This window comes from Vanellus vanellus (genome assembly GCF_965231255.1).
Source record: "Vanellus vanellus genome assembly, chromosome: 5".
NCBI lineage: Eukaryota > Metazoa > Chordata > Aves > Charadriiformes > Charadriidae > Vanellus > Vanellus vanellus.
In genome coordinates, this window is record NC_138910.1 from 13,150,641 (window position 1) to 13,170,216 (window position 19,576).

The 19,576-nt window shown below is 42.1% G+C and overlaps 1 protein-coding gene across 1 annotated transcript in view; it reads right to left on the bottom strand.

Annotated features, from left to right (window-relative positions):
- PDIA5 (protein disulfide isomerase family A member 5) overlaps positions 1 to 19,576 on the bottom strand; it is a gene marked incomplete at its 5' end in the record, with an annotated part of 106,206 nt that overhangs the window by 61,312 nt on the left and 25,318 nt on the right. Inside the window, 5 exons of the mRNA XM_082483444.1 lie at positions 3,491 to 3,558; positions 7,428 to 7,488; positions 8,766 to 8,858; positions 15,029 to 15,074; positions 15,838 to 15,921. Of these exons, the coding sequence (XP_082339570.1) occupies positions 3,491 to 3,558; positions 7,428 to 7,488; positions 8,766 to 8,858; positions 15,029 to 15,074; positions 15,838 to 15,921 (352 nt within the window). The remainder of the gene's footprint in view (positions 1 to 3,490; positions 3,559 to 7,427; positions 7,489 to 8,765; positions 8,859 to 15,028; positions 15,075 to 15,837; positions 15,922 to 19,576) is intronic.

A 19,576-nucleotide genomic window follows, 5' to 3' on the forward strand; every position in this document is an offset into this window, starting at 1 on the left:
TTTCCTTGTAGTTTCAAGAACCAGATTGACTTAATTTGTATGAGGTTATCTAGAGCCAATTCTCCTCTTCCCTCATCCTTTATGTCACCACTTGAGGGTAGGTAAATGTAATAGCATCAAGACACAGTGGTTGCTTTATAAAGCGAGAACCAAGTTCGTTAACTAATTCCCTCATAAACACCAGTCCACCGGATTTCACATTTGCCATGAACTTTCAGAGGATTTCCTAGGTTTTAAACAGGCGTTCCCTGCCATTTCAGATACTCTGCCACAATTTCACTGTGCCCACCCAGCCTGCAGTGACTGATACAAGTCAGCAACTTGGATTCAGTCTGGTGTTCATAAGTCACATGAAGTATAATTAACAAAAAGCCTCTTAAAATGGGATTTGTTTTTAATGACAAAAGTAACAGCTTTAGCTGACCTATAATCACAGAGTTATGTAATATCAGGCTGTCAGGGACCATCAAAACACACCTCCTACCCAAAGCTAGGATCCTCCCTCTGTACCTGAACTGCTCCCACCAGATGTTTAGCTAATTTGTTTTTAGCAAACGACTGAATGACCCTGACTTCAATTTAAGTCCATTACCTCTTGTAATAGCCACAGCAGACACAAAGACCAGTTTATTCCTTTCTCCTCTGCAATGACATTTGACATATTTCAACACTTACCTGTTCTCCACCAAGCTAGCTATAACCTAAACTGACTCTGAACCTTTCCTAGCTGGCCACATCTTCTGACCATTCCTGTTCTACTGTGGCCCCTCCCTCACTTCATAGTTTTCTTGATGGGATTGCTCCAAAACTGGTACCTCACACCACCACCTGAAGCCTTCCTAGAGCCAAGTTTAATGAACAGATTAAACAAAGTCTTCCTTTATCTGATATCTGAAATAAGTGTAGGAATTTTATGCTTCTGAAATCTCATGTTTTTACCACCAAAAAACCAAAAGCACCAAAGGAAGAAAGCACTTAAGCATACACTCAAGCCGGTCTTTACCAAGTAAAACACTGGCACACTCATGAAGTCCACAGGCATTAAGGAGATGCTGAAGTGCTTTGCTGACCACCAGTTCCTCCCTGCACCGGGGCCATAGTGCACTGGTGACAGTCACTCGCCAGAGCCCACCCTACCCACAAAGTATGGGAATTTCTTGTGCCAAGGATAAAATAAGCCATCTTCTTCCAATTCGGAGCCCCTTTTCTCCTTCTGCACTAGGTGTAATGGAATTGCAAGATTTAAACCGAATGTAACACTGAAAATGCCACCCTGCCTTCCTCTCAGCAACAGTTCTGGGACAAGAAACAACCAGTCCCAAGAGAACACAGCAACCAGCAACAGGTACAGTTCACCTTTTCATTTTTATGACCTATTAAATAGGCAATATTGTACTTCATTTTCCTGCCATATAATAGCAATAATCGCTTTTGAGCCTGGCACATCCTGACAGCTAATGACAGGTCAGATTAAAAGGCCAAGCCTTCATCTCATCCAAATCAATCATAAACTTCCCAGCAAAGTCTGATCTGGAGGTCATCATCGCTCTAAGGTACCCCAAGGATAATCTATTATGGGTACAGTGCAGTTAACTTTAGAAACGGCAAACTGTACACATCCTACTCAAAAAGCTAATTAGGTCAAATTTAGATGAACAGACTGATTTTTGTGAAAGACATGGGTGGAAGTGGCATAACTGGACTTTCCTCTGAACTGATCCTGCACTAAAAACACTCCAGTGCAAAACCTAACCTTGACCCAAGCTGCGTTGAGCACAGGCACTGCCAGCCTCTACTGTGCCACAGCCCTGTCCCTCAGCTGTACAGGATTAGCCCAGATCTACAGAAACCAGTTCCAAGTGAGGAAGGAAATAATCAAACTAGAATAGATTTGGAGTTTAAATTCTCCGGTCTGAATTTAATAAAACAAGCTGCACATGGACAAGGAAAGGATAATTGCCGGAGAACACAGCGCTCTGCAGCATGCCTTCTCTCTGGCACTGCCTCTGTAGGTGATTCTTTACATTCCTAATTCCTGCCCACCCATGCCTCGCAACGTACCTGCCATGCAAGACAGGAGTGCCTTCCCAAAGACCACAGCACACGCTTCACCGAGGGGAGATGGCATTAGAGTGCTGCCTGGCTAGACAAAAACACACTTGAAAATATCTTCAAGGGTTGTACTGTGTCCTAAATAAATCTGAACAACTCCCACACATGTCAGCCCTAAGCAAACAAGGATTTAGAAAAAAACACTTATGAAAAATAACTTGTTGGAAGAACGTGGGGGAGTCTGACAGCACTCTGTTTGTGAGCAGCACTGTCCAGAGCTGCCCTAGTGGCAAACCACAGTGCTTCATGTCCTCGAGTTGTGCCAGGGGAGGTTTAGACTGGATATTAGGAAAAAATTGTTCACCTAAAGGGTTATCAAGCACTGAAACAGACTGCCCAGGGAAGTGGTTGAGTCCCCATCCTTGGAGGTATTTAAAAGACCCGTAGATGTGGCACTTGGGGACATTGTTTAGTGGTAAACTTGGCAGTGTTAGGTTTACGGTTTGACTCAATCATCTTAAAGGTGTTTTCCAACCTAAATAACTCTATAATCTTTTCCTCATCATATGCCCCCTCTCCCGAGGAAACCCATAAACTTGACAGTGAATGATCCAACAGGTAGGATCAGACCAAAACCACCTAAACCCATGAAACAACAATCCTATTTCTTTGTCACTCATGTACTACCGGTATCTTATACATTATACATTAAGCACATTATAAAACCTTGACTAGAGAAGTGCCTTTGACTTGCTTAGAGAGATCAATACACCTTATTAGTACAAATAGGTAACTAAATTATTGTGACTGCTGTTGATAGATTTTATTATGGTCAAAACTTATTTTCATTTCAATCTAGTATGAATGCTAACTTTGTTGACAGAGTTATAGTAAAACTGTAAGATTTTATTAATGCTTAACTTAGTGGCTGGGAGGATGATCAGTAGCTAATGTTGGGAAATCCCCCTTCCACGACACTGTGATTCTCCACTAAAATCCACTAAAAAAGTGGATTAATTATAACTATGAGAGCACCCATCCTTGATTCCTCAAGTGAAACATCAGGCCAAAAAGCTTATCAAACCCATTACGGCAAACATTTCCTTATATTTACCAACATAAGCTCAACAGGACTACAAACTCACAAATTAGAAGCTAAACATAAAACTATATAGTGTCAGAGCCTGTTTTTCTGTGGCAAGAACTACACTGAATCTAAAGGGTGAGTTAACATCTCATTCGCCAAAGTTTTAAAAAAAATAAAAACCAAGAGAGAGAATCCTGAAGAGATCTGGAACAGAATCATTCATTTCTGTTTTGTTTTGACTTGCTTAAAAATTCCCCACATTGGTAACTATTTGTAGTTTTGAATACTAAAAAAAGAAAAAGTGTTAAAAGGGTTTTTTAAATTTCACATAAATCTTATCTTCTCACTTACATATTTACCCTTCAGTTCTGTGGCTGCCTGCTGGTAAGATGGCATCATTCTCTTACAAACACCACACCCTGATAAAAAAGAAATTGCATAAGTAACACGCCAACAATTCTATTCAGATTGTTCTACAGGACCTATGTTCCAAAGCATATGAAACTACATGTCTTTATATATATATAAAAAAAAAAAAATCTTTAAAACAAAATTCCTTATCTATTTCATGTAACAATTATTAGTTGCTATGGATGTTACTTCTTGTTACATGCAGCTATTTTTGCATTTTTTTCCATGCTATGCATTTTCATTCTGATTTCTTATCCCAGTTTTGGCAAGAGTAATACGATCTTATATTCCTCAGGCTCTGAGTTGAGACCAGAGGGAAACTTAAGATGAAACTCACATTTCAAAAGTCAGTGGACGATGTCATGCTTGTGAACTCAAACAAAAAGCTCTGTGCCTTTCTAGTCTTTAAAGGGAGGGGGGGGAGGTACTTCAGACTCATCCCAATTTAACAAGTGCCTTTGAAATTCATTTGAGACACATTTCCTGAACACATTAAACAGACATCAAAAGTTAAACAGTGCTCTGTTAATTGAGAAGACGTAACTCAGAAGAAGCAACAGCCCTTGTAGGATACAATAACTTTATGCGCTGAGAAAAATACAAACAGCAAGTAAGGAAGACTACCAACATATAGCTGGCGTGTGCTAAGAGCTGTTTGATGACGCTCTGGAGTGCTAAGCAGATTAGCACTAAATCACCTTGTAAGCAGCAGGTTTTCATCCTTGCCAAGTAAAATGCGTGCCTGCACATGGGAAGGGGCAGGAGGGCAGACAGCATGAAAGAAAGGAAGCTACAGCCAAGCACTTCAGACACTTCTTGTGGAAACTCTTGGGTCCACCATGGGACAGTAGTCAACATTTTATTCTGGTGAAGAGATAAGAGTTTTGACAATATCTTCCAGAAAGGAGGAACAGATTTTGCGGCCACTGGTTTAGGATCACATCAGCATGCCTGGGAGGAACATCCTTTAATCAGAGAAGAGAGGCTCTTGTTCCTGTGGTCTTTCCACCTTTGATCTCTCTGCTGAAATTGACAGTGAGGTAATTAAATTAGTGCTGGTCAAAATGACAATTTCTTGGTGGGTGCAGACCACTCATTTGAGGCCTACTGAGGTCTTGCAGCTTCCTCCAAACCACTGGACAGACATCAAAAGATATGAGTTGTTAACACCATCTTCTGGATCCTCTGTTTCTTCTCTCTTCAGCAGCCTTAGGCCTCGAACTCACCCAGCTATCGATCTCTCTTCTCTTCTCCGCTTCAACCCCTTACCGCTCCCTGGACTCCCTTCTGGAACACAGGCACGTACCAGCCTCCTCCACCCAGCCATCACCCCTATAGTCCTTCCGTTCCCAGCTCTGCTGCTGCCTCAAACTTGCTGCTCCCGAACCCACTCCAGTATAATCTCTCCTGCCCACGCATTTTGGGTTATACTGTTCAAGATGCTGTCAAGCCACCTATATCCTTATACAGGCATACAAGGGTAACCTTGAAAAACTCATCTTCTTCTGTTCTTTTTTCTTGCATTTTGACTCAAAAGGAGGGGCTTAATCAAATACATATTAGCTTTTCTACTAGTAAACACTGTATTTTTAAAGCCCTGTTTTCAATGACACTAGAAACAGCTCCTTTTTGTTGCCAAATCCAGGCTGTCTCTTGCAGGAGTCTTCTTTGACAGTTAACTAAAAATAAATCTAAATGTCTATAAGTATACCTAATTTTTCATGTTTAGTGCTGCCTGACTTTATAATATAGGTCCGAAAGTACAGCGAATGGTCTCCAAAATGACAGGTAATATCTTCTAAGGAAAGTACGCCTTTGCTCCCAGTCATTTTACCCAGACCAAGCATTCCTGAAATATTAAAGAAACTACATTTAAGTCTGCAGCAGCTTTCATCTCCCTCTGCACTGGTACGTAATGAAAGAGCCCATTTCCTATGAATCTGCCACCATGAATCTAAAGCCCTTGCTTCCAACAAAGCAGAGAAATAATGCAGCTGTCTTCCCTGTAGCTTCCCAAACAAAGCCTCTGATGTCCTCTCGTGCCAAAGACCTCCCTGACTCACCCCTTACAAGTAAAGAAAAGCAAAATTTCCTTTAGTGACCAGCCTTGATTTGCTGCTCCCAGTTATGAAAGGTAGCACCTGTATGTAACCAGTCACTTCAGCTGCCTGAAGCCAGTATTTTAATGCAACTGCTGGATGTATTCTGTCTCCAGTAACAGGAGTAAGAAAAGAAAAATTGGACAAGAACCAAGTCAGAAGGTCTCGTGTGTTAAATAAAAGATGAGGAAGTTAAGAACTGTGAAATCAGAGGGGAGGAAAAAAACCTCCAAAACTTACAAGTAGGCTTCCTTCACAGCAGTTTAGAAAGCTGAAAAAGTATTACAGCACTGAAGACTAGCAGGTGTTTTACCACTTCAAAAGAAGAGAAACTGGAAGAAGGAGGGTTTCTGGGGGAATGGTTCAAAAAGAACGAAGGTTTAGATAAGGCACATTTCAGGAAGAGACTCAGTTGTGGAAAACAATAATTTGTGATACAAGTAAACTCTGAAAGCGCTCTGCAGCTGAACTCTCCCTGAAGGGGTGATTTACAGGCAAAGCAGGCATATCGTCTCCTGCTGATGCTAAGGTGGCAGCAGCGACTGGGAGCGACCATGCACCATGCCAGGCCACACAGGACCATCCTGCTGCAGAGTCTGAAGGCATGGAGCTGCAACTGATTTAATTAAAGGAAAAAGCATTCTCTTAGTGATGAATCAAACTAAGTCTTGGGCAATTCTGGCCATCATGGCAGTACTCAGATGAGACTAAGAAGGCAGAATGGCGTTTCAGGCAGTAATTACAAGAGAAAATACACCGAGAAGCATCAGATAATGCTGCCAAAGGACACAGTTTTGAAGAGAATCAGCCAGCAACTTGCTAGTGGTGTCTAACATCAATTTCCCTATCAGAGCAGTGCTGGGAGGCTTTTCTAGCTTAGGTCACATGTTCATTTCTTTCTCGTGGCTCCCCTGCTTTCCAGCCAAGCAACAACTCCAGTGCAACACTAGCTTGTTTTGAAGAGCTGGAAAGCCTCTCACATACCAGTCACCAGGAAATCCAAAATGCAGTTGTAAATCTGCAAAAATAAGGAACAAGCAGACAATGCAATGACAGGATAGCAGCAATACAAGGTCACAGTCACAAAAGAAATGCAATGACTGCAGCGTGCTCTTCTCTTTCCTTCCTGCCCTGGCACCCTGAAGTCCCACTTGTATTTAGGTTAGTCCTGCTCTTATGCATAGGAACACCCAGGGTGCCTCCTGGATGGAGTAGGAAAGGTATTCCTGCTCCTGACCGCTGCATTCTTCCCTCTGCCTGCACTTAGGAAGAACAAATATGCTGGCTTTTTTCAACTTCACCATATCCTCTAGAGAGCTTTTGCTTGTGTTGTACCAGCTTGTCTTATGCTGTGGCCCAAATTGCAAAAGTAAAAAGTGTGTGCAATACCCATTTGCACTTACAGCTTCATACAGGCCAGAGGGCTAGGCACTTTCAGACAGAGGTATTAACACTTAGGCACTCAGCATACACTGTTTGTCTTGTACAACACAAATCTAGAAAGGACAACAGGTAAAGCAATTACAGAAAGCAGCTGCTTAAAAGAACAATGAGCAAGATTCAAGAGTCATCATCACAAAAGAAAGGCAAGACTAGGATAGAAGCGATGGACAACTAGGGGAAAACTGAGGACAAACAGACAGAACAACACAAGGAGTTGAATGATAAAGATGGAACAAGATGGTATAACCGAAGCATAGGTGAGGCTTCTATTCAGACTTGGACATCTCTCAGTGGAGAAGGGAGAAAGAGGTGATAGGATGTGCTGGGTTACTTACATGGGGCATAGAACATCATCAGAAGGGGCTTGTCTTCCTTCTTCAGAAGCCTTCTCAATTCCTAGCGAATAAACCAAAGAAAATAAAAACAGACTTATACCCAAGGATACCTCTTGTTATTTGTGTTACAACTTTAAAAAGTTAATATATATATTCATAGAATACAGGCTCATTTATCTGAGGGAAGAGGGGTCATCTTTCCTAACAGATAAGACTTGAGTTTCTTCTCCTTGCTCAATTTTAACTTGAAAGAAGATGGCAAAACTTATTATAGATTCGAATATCTGCTAAATGTATCTTCACTGTTGAGATGTGGAAGTTGCATGGCTTGGTTTATTTTCACTGCAGAATCTCTGACAGGAAACTTTTTCTTCCCTGACCCATCCAAAAAGCCATACTCTAATTCAAAAAGTCAGACTCAATAATAAACAAACCAAGTTCAGTTACCACACTATGGAACCTTGTCAGAGCTATGAGAAGCCACAAGAACAGATTTTTCAGTACCAGCATGATAGAGAAAGCAGATGAAGTTTTGAAATTGAATGCAACCCTTGGAAGGCTTCTAATAGAGTACAGAGGGTGAACATTAAATATTAATCTTCCTACAAAAACTGAATGTCAAAATAACTGTTTCTAATATTAAAAATGAAAGCCAGAAAATTGAAAAGGCCCTCTACAAAATACCAGCTAGAGTCCAATCAATTAAAGTTTTAAAAAATCTATAGACTAGAAAACTAATACAAAAGACCAAGCTGATTATATTGGAGAGAAAATAATGGGTAGCTCTGTGGTGGCACTGGCTTCTTAAGGTAGTTTCATTGTATTTGCTGCTTTCCCACTTGACACTGAGAGAACAGTTACTGTACAAGGTTAAATCACTCAAGATTCAGATCCCATTCCTTCCTGCTTCAGACTTCCTGAGACAACCTCAGGCACATGAGGGAACCCAAGTTTTAACAAAACCCTGTAGTTGTAAAAGCAGCATTTTACCTCCTACTCGCACCCTGCAGTGATTGCATCTTGCAAGCTGCTACACTTTCCTAAGACAAACAGGTCTCTTCGGCAACACCATCCACAATGCTTTCATACTTGCCATGTAGCCGGCAGACTAATAACCCGATGACATGTAGGGGAGAGGATGGTGGGAAGCAGGAGACTTTATAGTTATCACAATCCACAAACTTTGTCAAGTCACTTAAAACAGTTTGGGTGCTTTAAACTTCCCTTCCAAAAAAAGGAAATAATGGTGCTTCTTCATTAAAGAGTTAACACAAACACACACACTCTCTTCATCCCACATATTTATAAAACATATACAACATCTATCCACTAATGTACCTTTTCACTGTCAACATGGACAACATCTTTGGCTTCAGGATCCTCCTCCCAGAGTGGAGCACCTTCTGGATCCTTGAGAAAGGCCACAATAGACTGTAATAAACAGAGGAAAAAAGCTTTTAAAGCAAAATGAATGGAAACCATGAGACATCCAATCTCAAATCTATGCTGTCATGCAAACTTCATTTAATTAGTGCAGTGCCTTTGCTTTTCTGTTCATACTCGTCTGCTGTAATGCAGATGAACATAAATCTATTGCAGAGCCAAGTGATACAGGGGTATACACCTTCCTCATAACTGATAACCCAACTTACCAGTTCACATTTCCAATATAAAATTGGGGAAAACAGTGTGGAAGTAGACCAGCACACAGGCAGCAGGCTTCAAGGATCCTTCAGAGAGTTCTTTCAATGGTACTGGATCTGCAATACTTCCACAGTTACTCCCTGGCTTAGCAGGAAAGATTTCTTTTTATGTAGAGGTCAGGTTCCCATGCCCTTCACCATATCTGTGTAACCTTTGAATCCAATAGGACTAGTTGGAGGGCACACTGACACTCGCTGTGAGCAAAAGCAATGAACTCCCCACTTAAAGATCAAACTGCTTATTCGGTCAAAGGAAGAATAATCCACCAGTAGTTTCCTCTACGACTCATCTACCTAGAAACTGCACTCAATGGATTTTTAAATAGGAGAGTAAGAAGCAAACGTGACAAGAGAAGTGGGAAATATGAGACCCTATGATTCTGCAGCTCCCATATTCAACAGGCTGAGTATAGACACATGCATACTTTCTAACTGCTTTACCTGACTGACACACAACCAACAATCTGTTTCAGCAGACCACAGATATTCTCTTAATCATAAGGAAATACTCTCTGATGGCTCCGATTTCAGCCTGAGGGAAACTCCAGCCCTCCAAAGTCAATGAGATGCTCTCCACAGATTCCAACAGAACCACGCTGCCCCCCATTTCCAGCTGTACATGAAAGCACAGGCTCAATCACCGTTATCCTTGGATATCTGTGCTCTAGGAAACATAATACTTGGTTTTCTGTGTTCATTCACCACTCAGATTGACCCTATTTCTTTCTCCGTGGCATTCATTGTAGGTACGTTTCCACTCCCAGACAAGATCTCTGCGACATCAGTAATGTAGTGAGGACCCTGAGGAGCTTCCTTCAATGTAACAGTGAGTTGATGATGCTGCCACAGCACTAAGTAAACTTCCTTGGAGTTGGAGCAAAAAAAAGCTTCATTAAAGCCTTTTTCAGCTCATGGGATATTTTGCCAAAGCAGCTCATGACTGAAGAGCAGAGCTGAGTATATACTAACACACGCCAAAAGCATCCATCTAAAAGCCTCAGTTTGTACTCCACCTTCTCAAGAGCAGGTTTGCAGCACACCTGGTGACACACGCCACGGAAACAGTCTCGGAGACACTTTTGCTACCTCTCTGCCTTTGGTAGGGCTGCTCTGGTACAACATCCCAACAGCTTATCAGACAGTGGAGTTCAGCCTGTTTTCCTGCATCTCAGTTGGCACTGCAAGGCTTGGGGGGATTCAGAGCTTATGGCAGGATCCGTTTATTGCATTTATGTTTCTGTCTACTTGCACAGCTAATATTGAAGAGATCTGTCTTATCACAAGAGACAGCATATATTAGTTACTAGACAGCAAGAAAGGCACTTAATGTACACAGTAAAAAGACCTAAGGGGTGAGGTAGTAGTGTTTGGACAACAAACACTTCAAGGAGAAGAAATTTGTTTTAATATGGCATTAACAGAGAAAGGAGACAGCTAGGAAAAAAATAAAATCAAGTAATTTATAATGGAGTTATAGTTGTAAAAACCTCTAAAACGAAAGGCATTAACATCCCAAATAATGCCCTGAGAAGACTTAATAATATATGGGGAAAGGAGAGAAGAGGACAAACTTGGGGAGATGTTCTACATTTAGGAAAGCTACATCATGTTCTGCTCACTCTCAGTCTGCACAGACCTCAACTATACACTGGAGAGAAGGAGAGAGGGGTCAACGTTTTAAATGGCTAATGAGTGCAATTGACTCCGCTAGTTTCAAGAATTCCTGTGTGCCAAGTTCAGTCATGTAGAAACAGATGTGGTTAGAGGATGGGGGATTAAAGAGATTTAATTCATCCAACCTCTCCCTCTCAGCCAAGAGAGAAAAAATTAGATGTGTAATGTCTTCTGGCAGGAGCAGGCAGTATGTTGCCTTGCACTCATTACTCCATGCAGTGAAGAGAACTTCCTGTGTGTCTTTAAATAGGAAAGAACACCCCCAACAAACCAGCACTTTCTGATCACAGAAAAGCAGTGGTCCCCAGGCTGCTGCGTTAAAAACCAGACCAAGGTCCGGGCCACAGCAACCCCCACGTTGAGGAATCAGCTACGCTCCTGTCCTGTCATAACAAGGTCAGGACCCGCTCTGACCCTGCAGCACCGACACAGCCACGCTGGACTGCAACTCGCTACCCGAACCCCTGCAACAGCTTTGAACCTTAAACATAGATTCAGCAGAATACAGGACATGGCTTCGTCCAGCCTATGCTGCTAATAGCTAGCAAGTTTTAACAGCACAATAGCTGGCTATCATATATGGACCTAGGTTTTAACCTGAAAAAAAAAAAAAATATATATATACACAGAAACATATCCCCGTACTTTTCACTCCTTTGAAGTATAATGCAATAGGGATGCTAATAAAAAGATTTCCCTTGATTTCACATACACACTCTTTACAACAGCAAACTTGAAAAGGATTCAGATTTTAGAGGAGGACCGACTTATTGGGTTAGGCTATTCCCTTTGCTAGTACTGAGCAGATTTGTACTTTAATGAGTTTTCTTCATTTTAGAAGGAGAGTAAAACTCTCCCTGTACTGTATCCTCCAGAAAAGGCTTCATCACATAATAAACACAGCCTGGATACTGGCCTTGTGGCACTATCAAGGATTAGGACATGGTGTGGCTAAAGCAATGTAAAAAGAGATACACCACTTAAGATCAAAGACCGATCTAAACTTTGGTATCCAACACCAGCTGATTACAGACACTTGGGGAAAACCACACTAGTACTATTCTTAAGAATGGATAGGATAGGATACACTGGTATGTTTTTAATTTCAGGCAAAAAGTAATCAAGTTTATGGACTGTGCACCAGCTGTTGTATTTGGACCTCTGTGCTTGCTAACTATCAATGGATGTATCCTTTATGACTATGTAAAACTGTTTTTAAGACTACTGAATTCTTGGCTTTCACAACATGTAGCTAGGAATTCCACAACTGTTTTTGTAAACATTGCAGTTGTTTCAAACCAACCATCCCAACATGCCACTCTTTGCACCCAAGTTTGGAGAAAAAGTAGGTAATCATCCCCTTTTTCAAGCTACTCAGTTATACAAATGTCTATTGTGGTCTCCTCCAGTCGTCATTTTTTCCAAGCCCAAGAATCTTCACATAAGTACCCAAGCCACCTGTGCCTCTAATCATCCTCTTCACTGCCCTTCTGCAGTATTTCTACATCTTTCACTTCATGGGGCAACCAGAACCACATACAAGACACAAGATGGACCCAAGGGACTCAGATGGCAGAATAGTATTTCCTCTTCCATTCTCTGTTCTTTCCTAATCATTTGAATTTTAAATACTGTGAAGTATAGGGCAATATTTTCAAGCCAACCGCTGTCCTGACTGGTATTTCAAAACCTATTACACTAACCTGTATTATTCCAGCATAGTTGGAGCTGGGTCCTCTCCTTCCCTCTCATGTTCATTACCCCTCAAGTTACTACTTTCATACTGACAAGCCACTTGGTATCGTGAGAACCTAAGCCCTCCTGCAAAGAGTTGGAAATATTTTTTTAAAAACTATTCCGAATAATTTTGCATCACCGAACTTTGTTATCTTGCAGTCCACCTCCCTTTACCAGATACCCCAAACAGCTCTGATCCTAACACAGGTCACAGCAGCAGGAGGTTCTGACTGCTGACTAACTTCCCCCCTGCTGTGAACACTGAGCTATCCTTTATTCCTCATTTTTCTAAGAGTAAACCCACAAGGGCATCTCTGCTAATTACATAAGGATTTAGTTACTTTAAGAAATGAAAAGCTTTTCTTAAAAACCTGATTACACTATCAGCTGGATCAGCCACATCTATGAAATTGCCGATTACTTCAGAAGAATCCTTTTCCAGTTCTTCAGAGCTGTGTCCATCATTCTCCAAAATGTCATACATATATTAATATGTCTACTGGATGCCTGGAAAGAAGATCCGAGTTTTATTGCCACAAGCTTGCTGAATGATGTGAAACAAATCCTTTAATCTCCCTGTTCTTCAGTGTGTCCACCTGTCCGTAAAATGAGTATGACACCCTACATAATTGTGTTGCTCTGCTGCTCACTGTTTGTAATGTACTGGGAGATTCCTGACAAACACAGCTGAGAGAAAGAAAGAAAGGTCACTGCCTCAACAGAAGAAAACAGGGAGAAGTGGTATAGAGGGAGAAATACAGAAAATATTCAGGCAGCTGTGAGCAGGAGAACAAGTAAACACTCAGCTGAGTTATTTGACCACTGCCGAGCTCTGATGCACTGTCCAACCTGTAAATCATTAGCAGCTGGTTTCACAGAGACAGTTAAATTAAGAAAGACTAGGGGTCCTGGAGCGAGGGAGCTTCAAAACCCCTCTTCCAGCTGCAATGGAATCCCACATCCCTGTCCACAGGATGCTGCTTCCCTCTCCCCAGGAGGCAGGGCAAAAGTGAAGGGAGAAATGCTCATCACAAGACAGAAACTGTAGGAATAAATGATATGGTTCCTGTTGGGCTGTGATTGCCTCTCAGCCCAATGCTCCCTGGGGCTCTGCAGCAGGTGCTTTCCAGTTGATCCAATCTGTAAAGAAGAGTCACAGCACTAATTTGCACTTTATGGAGGGCAGGAAAGACATGTCATGCATTGTTTGAACCATCGAAATTTAGGTAACTAAAAAGTCTCCCTCACCGCGCCACCCACCAAGAGGGAAAAAAAGTTCAGCAGGCACATTTCCTTACTAAGTACAGAAGAAGATTCAGGCACCTGCTGACTAGGTGGGGTATCTAACATTGCCCTTCTTAATGCCAGACCAAATTTCTACTGCAGATGGGAAGATACACAGTCCTACTCTCCCCACCTCAGGCGAATCCTGCATGACGACCCCAAGTGCAGGCTGAATGGATGATTCAAGCCAGGGTGCACTTCCAAAACAGTCCCCCCATCAGCTACCCCACAACAACTCTGGCTGTAAAAGGAAGGTCCAGAGCCACCGCGCTTAGGAACGGCCACTCTGACAGATTCAGGTTCATATAGCATCTCGGACAGACTTTCCTCTACCCCAGGCCAAACCCCTGAACAAACCAGAAAGGAGAAGTAAATGTAATGACATCAGCCTGGGGTGGTGTCATCAAGCCTCCTTAAGACCAAAGATGGTGCGGAGCCCGGGTTTGCTGGACGAGCAAGATAAATGGGAACCGGGCAGCAGAGCTGGACAGAAGTAATTTCTGGAAGGCAAGTCATCACAGGGCTGCATCCTTGCGTGAGGATACTCCCAGTACTTCACTAGGGCTTTGCAGAGGAAGGCTGCACACTTTCAGCCTACTTACTGTGCTTTTAGTCCACCATTTCCACAATCATCAAGATCTACACATGTGTTTCACACTTTGTGTTGTCCTCCTTCCATTGCTCACTGTTGCTTTGCGTCAAGGTTTGCAGAAGAAGGAAGGTCGTTTTATCCCTGCTGCACTCAGGGCACATCCATAGGAACCGTAGTTCCATAATCCAATAAAAAAATAAGGCCACTCAGCTCTCTTTAAAGTTTATAAACACACAACCTAAAAACCTCAGAACGCCTTATCAAAATGCAGTATGAGCTAATACTTTTAGTTATACTGCCATTAATAGCACCTGGCAATCAAAACAAGAAAATCCTTATTTGTTACCAGCCTGTAAGTTAACTCACAATTTACACTACAGTTCAACATGGGTTGAATCTTTTTAATAATACACAATTTTCCTGAATCTGTGGTTGGCAGACACATACACACAAAAAAACCTTTAGGTCATTCTGACAGCTGTTTATGAAGATTAACCCCCTTCCTTTCATGCTTTCAGCATGAAAAAGTACCAACACCTGTTTTTAATCCACAAATGTCTCCCCCATACCTAGCAAAACCAAAAGAATAATAATCAAATATTTAAATTTACCTTCAATGTGACCGCTCTGTTATATTCAGTATGAAATGCACCGTCCCTGTTGAATAAGGAGTGGGGAACAGTGTTAACTTACAGTAACGTTGCTGGAAATCATTCAGCTGCTCTTCCTCACTTCTCACTAACCAGAACAACATTATCCTGCTGAAGCCACAGAACTAAATAGAATTTACTGTACAGTAATTTAAGAGGAAAAAAGAGTAAGGAAAAACAAAGAGTGCAAAACAGAGTGTAAAGCAAACAGGTTTCTAATAAATAATTTCCTCCCTGACACTTTAACAAGAATATTTACTAAGGCGTGATCTTTGGAGATGAAGATGCAGCTGCTCGGTGTCTCTTACACTTAACAGTGCTCCCACTCTTATTATTTCCAGGAAGAAAATCTCCTGCTGTCTCACTACACTTGCCTTTCTCCACTTACTCTACCGAGTACTATCTCAAGTCAGAAAAGCAAGCACAGAGAGGTGAAGCAACCTGCCCAAGGCACATGCCAGAGGGCTCGTGACAGAGAAAGTAAGAGAGCTTAAATCTCAGGCATCAGCCCTGTGCATTGGGTGGTTTTAGTCCATTGGGCACCTCTTCCAGGCCCCACGCATCCTCTATTCAACAGCAGAATGAATTTATCTCAACTTCTGTCACAACACATGCTTGAAAACTTAAGAAACAGCAATCAATTTCACATGTCAAAGGATAAAAAAAATAACAAGTCTTCATGCTGCAGCAGTATGGAGCTGCAAGGAGAAGGAATAGTCCTAACAGGGGCATTAACAATTAGGAACTACAAATCCCAGCCCAGCACTCACTTATAATGGAGTAATTCCACTCCTTTCTCCTTTGAATTAGGATCTACTTTCATCTTCTTGCATAATTTTCGGCTTTCAGTATCACTGCAAAAAACACATATTGGAAGAAAAATGGTTACAAGAAAGGAAATCAAATACATTCACTTCTGAAAACTTGTTGCTGTGCTTCCTCATCAGCAATTAGCTGCAACTAACAGTCATTTGGAAGCTGTTCAACTACGTTTGTGGGACAAGCATTGTGGAAAGCTGCATTAGCCAATTTAATTTTTCCATTTGCTTGATCAGGACACAGTGAACTGTGTTAAAACAACATTTCAAAGCCAGGTTCTAACCAGTAGAAAAGCAGCCCATTCTAGCATGTCCGAGTACCTCAGCAGACCTTCTGTCCACAGGATTAACATAAAATTTAGGAAGTCAAGTTTTCAAGAAGACCATGCTACTGTTCAGGTGGTGGTCAAAGAGCACTGTTTGCAAAAAGATTCAAAGAGAAAGAGCAGGTCAGCTTTTATATCTGGCAGAAGTTAACTCAAAACCAGAAACAAACATCTTCATGATATCTTCAAGCCCAGATCACAACTGGCAAGCCTTAAGAAGGTCCTGCAGAAAACAAAACAATTCAAGTTTTGGAGCCCCAAGCCCAGCAACCCCATGCACTCTAGGTATGAGGGATGTGTCCTGGAGCCACACCTGACAAGTGAAGGTAACTACCATCTGCCACAGCTCCTGAATGAAGAAGACAGCATGTAAGAGCAGACAGACCCGCTGGAGGTGGTTTTCAAACTGAACAAGAGCGAATAGCTTCCAGCACCAGATTAGGCAGAGCTGAAGAAGAGAGAAGGGTCATGGGAGAAAACTGCATATACATTTGCTTAGGTGGGCAGGTAAAGGGTATTTATTGCCTTACTGCTGTTCTAAACAATGTGGAAGTGAAGCTATAAGGCTACTTCAAGCTGAAATGAATATATGAAGTCAGTCAAAGACCTGGGGAGATGAGTGGAACAGTGCAACTACAAAGAAAAGAGGATGATTCACACTGACAAGACTATTCTTTGCACTGACAAACTGCAAGATTAAAAAGCTTGGAAACTTGTTCCCAGCAGAGGACAACTTGTACCTTTTACACAGATAAATCAATTTAGAAAATGAAAACACTGAAAATCCATCAAGTTTAAACTGATTAGAGACACATTAGAAACACCGAGATGCAAGGGTTGCAAGAGCCCCACCAAATTAAGTGCTGCTGCCAGCACTGGTGCTAATTGTCCCAATGTTCTCCAGCTGCCTTTCTGCAAATGTGAGGAACAACAAACACTAAATTTGTAGTGTGCTGCAGATAAGAGTGTGCCTTTGTGGAAATTTCCCAGATGCTTATTGTACATGGAAATGAGGAGGGGGCACTAAGGACACATGCATCAAAATCAGAATATTATGCTGAAGATGGAAATGAGCACTTTAAGGAACTAACAAAGCATGCAGCTACCTCAACAGGAAGGAGCACCTGTAATCCCAATTGTATGGAAGCGTCTGAAGAGTCTTACTGAATTCATGTCAGTTCTGCATTTTCAGGTCATAGTCAAAACCAGTCATTGTAAGTCATAAACTCTTTCTTTGCTTCTCCAGGAGACTGGAGATCCAAGTCTGGTAAGACAGTTATTTTCATGTTGCCTGCTGCCTCGTTGTTCTCCCCAAACTGCAGCGGAAGGTGGAGCTAAATCAAATCATTGACTAACATAAACACCTCTCCTTGTAACAAAACTAGATTAGGAGACAAATAGCCTGGATTTGGATTTTTGCCGTGAAGGTAGTTTGCCCCATGGAGTTTGTACAGAAAGTCTGCAGCAACATCAAACCCAGGGCCCAGAAACATCCTGTCTTCTCCCACCTGCAGTCCTCCAACTGTCCCCCAGGCTAAACCTAAGCGACTCAAAGGTCAGGGAATCTCAGGAGGCGGCACCAGTTTCAGATCATCTTCCTGTCTTACCCCAAAGAGATCTAGAGGCACTGAGAAGCCCTTGTGGCCCTGCTGGAGCTGACTGCCAGACAGCTAACTAAAGTCAGCCTGCACCATAGTCAACATTTGTAAATGCTCTTCTAGACACTCCCAAATGTTTCCAGGATACACATATATTTGTGGCCATCTCAGCCTTGCCAAGACAAATGTTAGGTGGTTGATGTGAACCAGTGTAATGCTGAAACCTACCTCCAGCTACAGGGTCTGTCAAACCCCGACATGTACAGACAATTGTTCTGGCATCAGCAGTGGGCCAAAATGGGTATCAAGACAATTCTGTTGCCAGTCTGCCACTAATTTGGTGCATCTTTAAAACATGGGGGGAGGGGGGGGAAGTGTAATTGTTCCTTATGTGTCATTTAGACATCCAGATACTCATCTTCAAAAAGTTCTGCAAGGATTATAGTTGAAAAACGCTGCAAAACACTACTACGGAGATGTACCTGTAAGCAAGCAGCTAGCAACTCCTACCACTCCAACTCCTACAAATTCATCTTCTGTTCACATGAGTTTCTATTTAAAAAAAGAAAGATAGGAACAGCTGTTTCATTGGAAGGAAACGCGATCTCAGCCTGCCCTGTTTTCAGAATTGCTCCATTTGTAGAGATTCACATAGCTGCTTGAATGCACATCCACTATCACAGGAAAGAAAGCAGCAGTTTGCTCCAGTATGTTCTCTTACTATTTAGTGGGCAGATTCTTTGCACCACTGCACTGGGAGTTTAGTCTGTTTATGCAAGCTATCTGCACTGATGCAAGGGATGGAAGAGGAAAAATTCCCAGAATAGGAAGAGTCTAAATATGTATCAGTAATTTTTTCATGCATCAGTGCAGATTTTTACACGTGCCAGACCCACCAACTCAGATGCTATACTAATGATTCTTTGTAAAAAGCAGAAAATGAGACATACAGAAATAGCAGAGATGGACCCGTTCTGCTTTTCCTTCTGCTTTCACTTACAGCCAGACAAAAATAACCTGCAAAGAGCAACCTGCTCTGATATCACTTGGTAATGACCATTATCCTTAATAAGAGTAAATATCAACACAGATGCAGTCTGCTCTGAGAGATTTGTCTCTTTTGGATCTCAGCCAACAGCCTCTCTCTGAAGATGAGCTCCTCAACTCTCACAGGGGAGATGGTAATTAGGACTCTGGTTTTTGCAATTTTATTATACCACTTGAAGAGGCAGTGTAAGAGTTTGTTACAAAGACTAGAAGGGGAAAAAAAAAAAGGAAAAAAAACCACAACAAAAATCACAAAATCCAAAAAGCCAGAAACCATCCCCAACATCAGCACTCCAGACACTCCAAGACACTCCAGACAAGGCATCAGGCTCAGGAAATCCCGGGTTGAGGATGAGGTCAGCTATGTCCCCCCAGCAGCCATCCTTGTCTGCCTTGTGACATTTCTGTCCAGAGAAATTCAAACCCTTGCAGGTGCCTGTGGTACTGATGAAGGGACTTCTGCTTTGCCTGCAGGCAGTCCTACAAATCATCCAGCTCTATCTCCATGGAAAATCATCCAAAACATCAACCTGTTTGCAATACCACAAAGGACCTAACCAGCAGCTGTCTATGTAGTAGTAAGGTCAAACCTTAAGTGGCATGATGGCACAGCTTCCTTCCACTCCCACAGGTATGTTCCCCACACTCCCCCTTCCCACGAAACCAAACCGGGATCCAAACCGCTCCTTTGCTGGAGAAGCAAAGACATATGGCAGCTTG